Below are 10,923 nucleotides of genomic sequence, written 5' to 3' on the forward strand. Positions count from 1 at the left end.
GCATACAAACAACTGGATGATGTATACTAAACAAATTGAGCAGAATTTGGCTTAATGATGCACTGACAGATCGTTTAGTTTGTGTAATCTTACAAGAAAGCATTTTAAAATAGTTCCTAACGGAAGCACAACTCATATTTTAAAAGAGCAATTGGGATCACTGTATTAATGGAAACAGCAGCTAGAGACGCAATTGAGTTGCAGTCAGGAATGAAATGAGAGTAAACAAAATTGCAGTGTCTAAACATAAAACTGCCTGGCCAAGCAAATAGTGTTACTAATGTGGCAGGGGCTCACGTGTACTAGATCAATACAGGTTTAAAGGTGAACCTTGCAGAAAATGCAACAAGTAGGAAACAAAGAGCATGTTGGGCAGACAAAAATAAATGGACTACAGAAAAAAGAGAAAAAGCCAAGTTGAAGTTTTAAAAAGAGCATGTTGTTGATGAAAAATCTGATAATGATGAGAGTGACACAGGACTGAGTAGTCTGAAGATTTACATTATGAAAACTAACAAGAGACAAGCTGTATGGTTTACACCAGAAGTAAACAGCAAGTTAATGAAAATGAAATTGGACACTAGCTCTGATTCTACAAAATGATTTTGAATGGCATTTCAAAGATACTGAACTGAATCCTGCAAAATCCAACTAAGAACTTACAGTGGGGAAAAGATAACTCCTGTGGGAATGGCAATCGTAACTGAAGTACAACCAATAAGCCACATTGGGTTTGTATGTAGTAAAAGCAGGAGGGCCAGCATTGTGGGGCCATGATTGGCTATAAGTACAACTTGATTGGACATTCACCCGTCATTTGCACGCCACTACCACTGCAAAAGTCTTAACTGAAAGCAGATTAAGAAAGGTACTGGATGAGGCTACAGTAGTGTTCCAGTTTGGCACTGGAAAACTCAAACATATCAAGAGTAAAATAGTGTTAAATGAAAATTGCACACCCAAGTTTTACTTGGGCCCATCCAGTTCCATATACCATCTGTGACAAAGTAGCCAGAGAGCTAGATCGCATGGAGGCTGAAGGAATTCCCTCCAAGTTTGAGTGAAGCCCGTAGGCAATGCCAGTGGTTCCCAGTAGCCAAGAAGGATAGCTCTGTCAGGATCTGTGGAAATTTTAAGGTCACCATCAACCCAGTACTGAAAGTAAGTCAATATCCTCTGCCCCCAGGATAGAGGATATCTTTGCAAACCTTTCTGGAGGGCAGCAATTCCCCACAGTGATTAAATCTTTAGGCCTGAATGGGACAATTTAAAATTAACTGTCCTGTGGATGTCTGTATATTAATTGTATTATGTAGTATACTAGAGAGCAACACGTTACATATTTGTGTTGAGATGCATTCTATATTGAGTTGTTTATAGCTAAGCATGGAGGAGTTTATTTAATATTTCAGTAATATTTGAGTAAAATTATAAATATATTGTTTGAATAAGCATACCTTGTTGATTACATAATTTATTATGGGTTCTATATAAGAAGTACATGAATGGCTTATGTCATCAACTTACTAAAAAAGAAAAGGAAAGAAAATCTAAGTAGACAACATTACGGCTCATGTTTTTCTTTTGATTAATTTCTGGAGTTACACAACATAACAGTTCTGATCAAAGGTCTCATACCTAAGACATTAACCCTATTTCTCTCTTCTAAGGTGCTGCCTGACCTGCTGAGTGTATCCAGCAATTTGTGTTTTATTTCAGTTTTCTAAAATCTGCACTTTGACTTCTAGAGAGTACAATGTTCTAGATGGGGCACTTTTCACACCTAGCATCCATACCAAGCTGTCCCAGCATAGCAACAGGACAGGTGGAGGCCAAAGAAAGACTTGCATTTATATCACACCATTCGCAGACTCTGGTCATTTCACAGTACCTTGGTCACTTGTGAAATTCTTTTAAAGCACTACCAGTGTTGACAAGGGGAAAATGTCAGACACAAAATACACAAAAGAGATTCCCACTAATTTTAATCTGATAATGTCCAGAACATCCACCGTACATCTACCTATTCAGAAGGGTGTTATAAAACCTTTATGTTCACATATGAGGGCAGATGGAACGTTGGCTTAACATTCTTCTCAAAAACCAACACTTTAGATGCACCCTATTAATTACCCAATCAATTTTCTTGATTATGTACAATAAGCAGTATTTTGTAAAATGTATGGTCCATTGCTTTAACAAATACTCACAGATAATCTAAGCGGGAGTTATGTATGAGAGATCTACACTTCTCTGAGAGTATGACAAAGATTAGGTGGGGAATAAAGTCTTTGAACTCTGCAACAATCAGTCTGAATTTTAATTTCAGGAGAATTGATCCTACTCCTCAATGTGATTTTTATGTCTTCATAACAACCATCCTTGTAACTCTGCATCTGATGGTGGAGATGCTTGTGTCAAAGATTTAGACCATAAATCATAAGACGTGCAAGCAGAATAAGGACATTAGGCGTATTGACTCTGCTCCAGCATTCAATCATGGGAGATCTATTTTCCCTCAACCCCATTCTCTGTAACTTTGACACCCTTACGTTGATTTACAATTTGATTGAATGCCTTTCACTTTATCGCCATTTAGCTTAGAGAGAAAGAAGACTATCCGCCAATAGGTCTAGACTGGTTTCAAATGAAAACTGCAGAAACCAAGAAACAGATTGTCTTTGTACCTGAAGTTGTGTTACTGCTGCCTGAGCTGTGGGTACCAGGTGATATTCTGCCAAACATGATGCATTACAGACCACATGTGATAGAATTGCAAACTCCTGATCTTTTAAGGTTAACAATGCAAAAAATAGAAAGTTGGCACCAATGCCTCATTAGAAGCACAAACTTTGTTGCCTGATCTTCCACTACACAGGGTGTTCTTATTGCCAGTTTTCAGCTTTACCCTTAAGTGGAAGGGATGGCTATTGGGACACTCAGAGGGTCAAGGTTCCCAGCTAAAGTAATCAGCTTGGGTACTTGGCTCAAGTAAGGCCAAGGGTGGTGTGGTAGCATTGTGATTACCGCATTACTTTACAGTGCCTACTGTTAAAATGGGATTTGATTTCCGCTGCTGTCTGTAAGGAACTTGTACATTCTCCCTGTGACTGCTTGGGTTTCCTTCAGCTGCTCCAGTTTCTTCCTATATTCCAGAAAGGGTTAGGGTTAGAGAGCTGTGGGCATACTGGAACTGTGGCGACACTCGCATCAATTGTGCCCAGCACAATCCGCACTAATTTGCTTTGACACAAACAATGCATTTCACTTGTGTATTCATGTGCATGTGGCAAATAAGGCTAATCTTTATTTTTATCTTTAGCTTTCAATAATACTGGTGGCATAATTTAAGGTCTACATCAGTATTTGAGACTCGCTGCCTGTGCACAACAGAATTTTGCCACAGTGATAACCTTGCATTTATGCTGCTTTCACCCAGGATCCTCCATATAAAAACATATCACATGCATGGGAACTGCTTTGCAATTCTCCAAAGAGGGTTACATACCCATTACAGATAGTGTACAGCTTTGGTTCTAAATTTTATTCTGCACACATAAAATCATTGCACTACTTGTTAGTATTCCAATGGCAGCGTTTGTACCCATTGTGGCCGTACGATAATCTGTCGATTTTTGGTATTGAAATTGGAATCTGTTCAAGCCACAGCAAGATATGAAGTTATGTTTATTTGAACCATGTCACAGGAGAATATGATTATTTTTCAGCCCCCCCCCCACCCCCCCATACCCCCACTACACTTCAAACAGTTACAGTTATATAGGAACATGATCAAACTACAGTGGATTCTGGTTAATTGGGATACATTGGGACAGGTACATTTTGGTCCAATTAGCCAGAGTTCCATGGAAATAGTTAAAAAGGCATAAAAAAGAGAAACTACTGTTTAACTAAGTAACAAATTAAAAGACTATCAATACCACTACAATACTATAAAACTGTATTTTGGTTCTTAATAGTTATAGAGGTTGGAATTCATCCAGAGTATACTGCTGCGTTCTTTTGATTGAATGCAAATGAGCACAGACACCTAGTGTCGATAATGGACCACCTATATACAATGCCTTCGATGATTGCATCGTCTGACAGTTCATTCTCATTGTAGCATTCATTTGTTGATACCTTCAAATTATTTGTAGTTCCTAACTTGTTGACGTGGTGAAATCATTTAATTTTGACTCCTGGCAATTTCTGGCATCTCCAAGTCTGAATGCTCTAAACTGCAGTGAACAAAACAGTCCCAAATTGTCTTTTTGCTTTCTCCCGCCAGCTATCAGTGACAAAATTCTTTGTTTTTAGATCAAAAACACACACAACTGATGCTACTTAAAACTGTTTGTGCTCAGCACGGTGTAGTGTTTAATGGCCATACATGTGCACACAACTGATACTAGGTAGAAACTTCAGCTTAAATTTCCTGTCCCAAATAAAGAGCATAGTGTCCCAGAAAAAATGAAGGGAAAAACAGCTATTCTCTCAATTAGTTTTTGCTCTTTAAGATTTGTCCCCAATAAGTGGCTACACTGATTAACGGATGGCCCAATTGCCCAGAATCCACTGTATATGTAAAAGGAAGTTACTTCCATCAAATGACAGGTTGTTTGTTTCTTTTAATATAACACTGATGAGATAACATCTCACTATAGCTCACATTAATTATTGGCATGTTATCAAAGATACAAAGTACACATAATATCAAAACATGTTATTACTGACTACTTCTTATTTTCTGTGCTATCATGAAATAAATGCATCTAATTTGGATTATATACACTAAAAATGATCAGTGGAAATTCAGTGAACAAGCTCCTACCAGATTAATTGCATTTGACTAATTAAAGTTGCCACAATGGTTGTGATTAGCTCCTGTTGACAAGTAACTGATTAAATTATTAACACTTGGTGCTCAAACCTGAATACTCTTTCATTTAAATTACTATCAAGAAAGACCTTTCTCATTATCATTGAGAGTTTATTGATTTGCCATTTTCAGAGGAGCACAAACAATAAAGTGCTAGTAATTAGTATTTTAATGAATCAGATAAATTAAAATATAATTTGGTTCTGGGTGTAAATGACTTGTTCTAGTCTCTTCAGTATACCAATGTCAAATGTTGCATATTCTCCAGGGACAAATAACAGCCCACATAATATCTCCGAAAATATATTGAGTGCTGAGCCAGATGATCTCCCCTCAGTGCACTTCCTGGGCCCTGGGCTGGCCATCCTGCTGTTGCCCATTCCCAAAAGGAAGACAACTCCCCACCAGACACGATGGCTAAAGATCAAGAGTGCTGATCTAACATTTGTTGATTCCTTTCTATTGACTAGTTTCTATTCTTTTCTCAGACTCGAGAATGCTCACTAGTTTCTGGTGAACAGCTCTTGCTGTGATGAAACCTGATTATTACAGGGTGATTCCTGTTACCCAGGTTCTGTTCCCTTTGTACTGCTCAGATAAATCCCTACAGCAGAAAACATCGTGTTGACCAGTTACTGCCCAACTAAGTACAGTTTGCTTTCGGTACCATAAGTGTTGACCGGTTGTTACTCAGGTTCAGTTCTTATTCTGACTACAGTTTCAAACTTTGAAAAATAGATTCAATTAAACCTACTGCTGAAAGGATCAACGCTGGATGGAAGTCCCACGGATTTGATTCGCCTGAGCCAAGGTCTTGTTTTAAACCGGCAGCACATCATTTCACAGTAGTGCTCCTCCTCCTTCTCTTCCTCCTCCTTTTTCTCCTCTGGAGGTGGGGCAGGAGCTGCCGGAGCCGCCTTCGAGGGTGCTGTAACATTATGTAAACAGGATTATGAGTGAGCAAGTGAGAAGTGGCTCTAATAGAATAAATTAATAGAAAAAATGCTTTTATATTCTGCCCATCATGACCTCATGAACTTCCAAAGGAAGAATGGAAGAATATCGTTAGAGTGATCGATCTGTTTGCATAGAATTGACAATTTAAAAAAATCTTATTTTGTAAATTACATCAATAAGACATATTTAAGTGAAGAGAATAAGTAAAGTTGAGTAAGCATGCTTGGCTAGACAGTGCCATTTGGCTTAACAGCATGTCTACAGGGAAATATTACCCACCCCTACAGAGATTCACCAGTTGGAGATTATTTGGAATTTCTGCATCAATAGAAATGGGAGTGGCCTCACCTTCCTCTGGCTGGGGTCATTGAGGTGGGTCAGGTGACAGAAAGAACCCTTCACTCAGACACATCCACAGAGCTCTCTCCCTGGCTGTAGGCATCAGAGAGCATCCAACCCATTCAAAGTACGGTCAGTCAAGTGAGTCTGTTAGCACTGTGCTCCAAACAGTCCTGTCGTGTTTGCATCTTCTTGTGTTCTTCCACATCCATTGCAACTAATCCCAGTCTATCATGTTTCCTGAGACCCTCTTGCTGATCAGCTAGTGGTCCAGACAGACCATAAAGTAGAGCCAGTTGATCATTTCACACTTCTGAACAGATCCATTGCAACCATCATGTCCTGAACTCAATCCCAAACTCCCCTTTACTTACATGCAGTTGGGCTTCCCTCATCCTCGGATGCTTCAGGGTCAATAAGCTTTTCTTTGACCTGTTCCGTTCGTTCTTTAAAGAGTTTAACCAATTCCTGGAGGCGCTCATTAACAATAGCACTGGTAATGCTTGATGTTGAACCCTGCTGAGATCTGAAACTGAAGAGTTAAGCTGCATTTAGTCACTTTGATTTTCCAAACAGGTTATGATATGTGTCAGTCTTAAAACAGTAACCTAAATGGCAATACTAAAAACATTTATATCAAAGTACAACCCAAGGGCTTCATTATTATGCATGTTAGTTGTCATCTATCAAAATGTCCAGGCAGATCCAGAAGATGGAAAAACCACAAATGCAGTGCCGTCTGAGAGAGCCAGGAAGCAGGGAACTAAAGGGCCAGAGGGCACATCGGCAGAATACAAGGATGTCCCTTTAGAACAGAGATGAGGAGGAATTTCTTTAGCCAGAGGGTGGTGAATCTGTGGAATTCATTGCCACAGAGGGTTGTGGAGACCAGATCATTGTGTATATTTAAAGCGGAGGTACTTGATTAAAAAAGGTGCTAAAGATTACATGGAGAAGGCAGGAAAATGGGGTTGAGAAGGAAAATAAATCAGCCCAAAATGATCATTTGGTGGGGCAGTCTCAATGTACCGAGTGGTCCAATTCCACTCTATCTTATGGTCTAAATAGGCCCCTGGATCCTGGTGCATGAAACACTAAAGAGCAAGTGGTAAGGGCCAACATTCAATGGTTCAATGGTCCATTAGTTTTTCCAAGTCATTGCAATATAGGAGGGATTGGAGGGTTACCCTGATAGGTTTAGGCAAAAAAAAAGGTAGGAATATTGACTGAAGCATAGACAATGGCGTGAACTGACTGGGAGAGTGGACTGTTCTAGTTCATGGAGTTATGAAAAATTGTCCTTGGATACTGGCATAGTCATTTACTATTTAGCACTACCAACCCAGCCACTGCACAGTCTCTGTCATCTTTCAGCCCTGCTGGATTCTCATCTGGCAAGTGCTTGTAGCTGCTTAACCTGTTGGTGTAAGATGCTTGTCTTTACAGCACTAGGGACCTCACTGACAATAGTCATTGATCCGAGCTCTTTCATGTTAGCGTCCAGCCTCTGCCTCAACTCCAGCACTGCTCCATTCATTGAAAACTGCAGTAGGGGAGCAGGAGATCCAGCCAGAGTACAAGAAATCCGGCTGCCAGGAAATTCAGATTCTGCCTTTAAATGCCAGTCAGAAATAAATATAATTGACCTAATAAAACCCAATCAAATCTCAGGCTATGAATATTAAAAATAACTGATTAAATAATTAATGTCATGCCATCAGGCTATGATGCCCTATTCTCTCCTTGCTGTCTTACATTGTCGGGTCTTCTGAGGAATCAACCACATTGTTGGGTCTGAAGTTTTAGGAGCTTCTATAGATGTGTATTGGAGAGTGTAATGACTGGCTGTATCAAACACCAATCCCTTTGAGTGGGAAACCCTACAAAAGGTAGTGGATTTGGCCCAGTACGTCATGGACAAAGCCCTCCCAACCACTGAGCACATCTACATGAAATGCTTGTTGTAGGAAAGCAGTATCCATCATCAGAGATCCTCACCACCCAGGCCGTGCTGCTTCCATCAGGACTCACAGCGCCAGGTTTAAAAACAGTTACTACCCCTCAACCATTAGGCTTCTTGAACAAAGGGGATAACTACACTCACTTGCCCATCCATTGAGATGTTCCCACAACCAATGATCTCACTTTAAGGACTCTTCATCTTGCTATTTCATGTTCTCATTATTTATTGCTATTTATTTATATTTGCATTTTCATAGTTTGTTGCCTTCTGCACTTCAGTTGATCTTTCATTGATCCTGTTAGAGATTTTCTGAGCATGTCCACAGGAAAATAAATGTTGGGGTTGTATACGGTGACATATATGTTATTTGATATATTAACTTTGAACTGTGAACATATAGGCTAGTCCATATACAGATGTTGGATTTCCTGCTCCCTGTTTCACTCTAATTTGCTATTTTATTGAATTAATTTAATTTAGCATTTACACCTTCCAAGATACACTTAAGATAAATTACAGTCCTTCTACAGAAGGTCAGATCCACGTGATCAAGGTGGAATTTGTTTAACCAGTTTCTGTTATACACTGGTAATTTCACAGCACCAGTAATACTGTACTTCATGTTTAATCTTGTCAAACTCTGAAACTGTATAATAAAGCCGATTTCAGGGTGCCTGAAATTTGCTGGATGATTGGGTGCCAATGTTGGCTCTGCGCAATGTCCCAACTCTATACCCTTCAGAATCATAGATTTTCTCTTTCAATGTAATTTCAGTCCACACCCTTCGATAGACTACTGAAACAGTGATGGAAAGGAATAGCATCAAACCTAAGCAGCAGAAAATACTTGGTCAAAATCAATCATTGAACATCTGTTGGTCAAAACAACAAAAAAAACAATGTCTTACTGACCTATCATCAACCTGAAGACTTGTTTGGCTTTGCCAAGCTTCACCATGTAACTCCTGGGCTGGCTCCTCTGCACTGGCTTCATGGGATGATGGCTTATTTCTGTTTAGTGAAAAAAGTGCAATTAATGCTTATTGTTCATAAACAATAAAAATAACTCAGTCCAATGACTATCATTGTGTAGCTTGGGGAGCACTGGAGGAAAGTGGCAATGCTGATTCAACAATAGATGCCTCATTTCATCAAAATGAACCTTCACATCCTGGCCAAATAGTTCTGTGTGATTGAAAGCTCAGGAAGCCTGCACAAGCTGAAATGAAGCAGCATTGGGAAATGTAGCTGTCTAAGCACCTACAGTAGATCTAGTTGTAAGTACAGTTTAATAGCTTGCTTAATAGACTGAAATTACAGCAAATTGCATTCACCAACAAACTCTGCTCTAGTACACACAAGCACAAAGTGCACATCCTCCATCTCTTTCACTGGGGAAAAATAAATTAATTATGTTATCTATAGGGTGCACTCTGAAATGCAGAGGGCTCTGGATATCCTTGTGCATAATTTTCAAAAGGATATAGGATACTGGTTGTATTATGTACAGGATTGATCTTCTTACTTAAGATTGCAGTTCAGAGAAGGTTTATTAAGCTAATGATTGGACTGTGTAGATTGTCCTGGGAGGAACAGTTGGGCAGATTAGAGGTGAAAGGTTACAGGGACTAGATGGGAACACAGAGTTGAAATTACAATTAGATCAACTATGAACTTATTAAATGGCAGTGCAGGCATGAAGGGCTGAGCGACCTACTCCGGCTCCTGATAATTATGTTTAATTTTTTCCAAGAAGGACATCAATTCTCCACTGCTTAATTGGAAAGTATTTTGAATGCATCATTGTTTTATGACTTGATCTAAGGTTAAAGCAAAGAGGTTCAAAGTAACAACATTCTTCTACAAGTAGAGTACTCCAGATGGATATGCGGCTGTAACAGGTTTTTGCCTTCGAATATTCCAGCCTCCCTTGAACAATGAATGCATAGAAAGTGAAACAATAAAAAGAAACAAATTACTGTTTCACTGCAACATGGCATGCTATTTGTCTAATATTACCTTTGCACGACTGTTTTGCACATTCTTCTAATAACAGTACTGCTTATTTCTCATCTGTAATCACGATGTTCTATATAGTACAGATTCTACCATTAATATGCTCAATTTCAGATTTTGCACCCCAGACCTTAAAGATGCGCGCTGAGTTTAAAGGTGCAATGAAAGTGCTTTTTGATCGTGGTTTTAAACCCTCGCTCCGTTCCCCTGCTGATCTACGAATCAAACTTAACGCTGGGAAATACAAATGGTTTAAGTCAGCCAAGGAAGCTGAAGCATTTGTGGCAAGTCTTCCGGCTATCCAGCCATCTTCGGAACCCGATCAGACCTCCTAAAATGGTGGATAAGTACTTCTCGTAGTAAAATTACTTTCTCTGAACTCAGACTTTACTTCAATCATTCAGACATTATTCATTGAAACTCTAAGGGCTGTTGACAATCTCTCCCTGGATTTGGTGTGTGTGAAATCTAACTTTTATTGTTGTACAACTTTATCTACAGAGTTCTACAACTGACTTTAACTTGTTTTGGAGGTTTGAAGTCTTCAGTGAAGGCCTTCCTGTTTGTTGGTTCACAGTTTAATTGCCGATCTATTTTTCCTTTTTATATTTATTTATTTTATTATACTTTTTTCTTTTCTTCACCTCTTTTTTCTAATTTCTGAATTTTTTTCTCTCTTCTCTGTAAATGGTTGATAAATGCTCATCTTGAATTTATAATTTTCCCCTTCCTCTCCTTTTTTTTAATCCCTTTTTTTTCCTTTCTC

General features: G+C 39.1%; 1 protein-coding gene across 1 annotated transcript in view; it reads right to left on the reverse strand.

The window, feature by feature from the left end:
- LOC132407105 (cyclic nucleotide-gated cation channel beta-1-like) overlaps nt 1-10,183 on the reverse strand; it is a 54,447-nt gene extending 44,264 nt beyond the window's left edge. Inside the window, exons 1-5 of the mRNA XM_059993399.1 lie at nt 10,161-10,183; nt 9,054-9,152; nt 7,521-7,595; nt 6,553-6,704; nt 5,637-5,810 (exon numbers count right to left, since the gene is read on the reverse strand). Coding sequence (XP_059849382.1) covers nt 5,637-5,810; nt 6,553-6,704; nt 7,521-7,595; nt 9,054-9,152; nt 10,161-10,183 — 523 coding nt within the window. The remainder of the gene's footprint in view (nt 1-5,636; nt 5,811-6,552; nt 6,705-7,520; nt 7,596-9,053; nt 9,153-10,160) is intronic.
- Between the last annotated feature and the right edge of the window lie 740 nt (nt 10,184-10,923).

The sequence above is a fragment of the Hypanus sabinus genome, chromosome 17 (assembly GCF_030144855.1).
Source record: "Hypanus sabinus isolate sHypSab1 chromosome 17, sHypSab1.hap1, whole genome shotgun sequence".
NCBI lineage: Eukaryota > Metazoa > Chordata > Chondrichthyes > Myliobatiformes > Dasyatidae > Hypanus > Hypanus sabinus.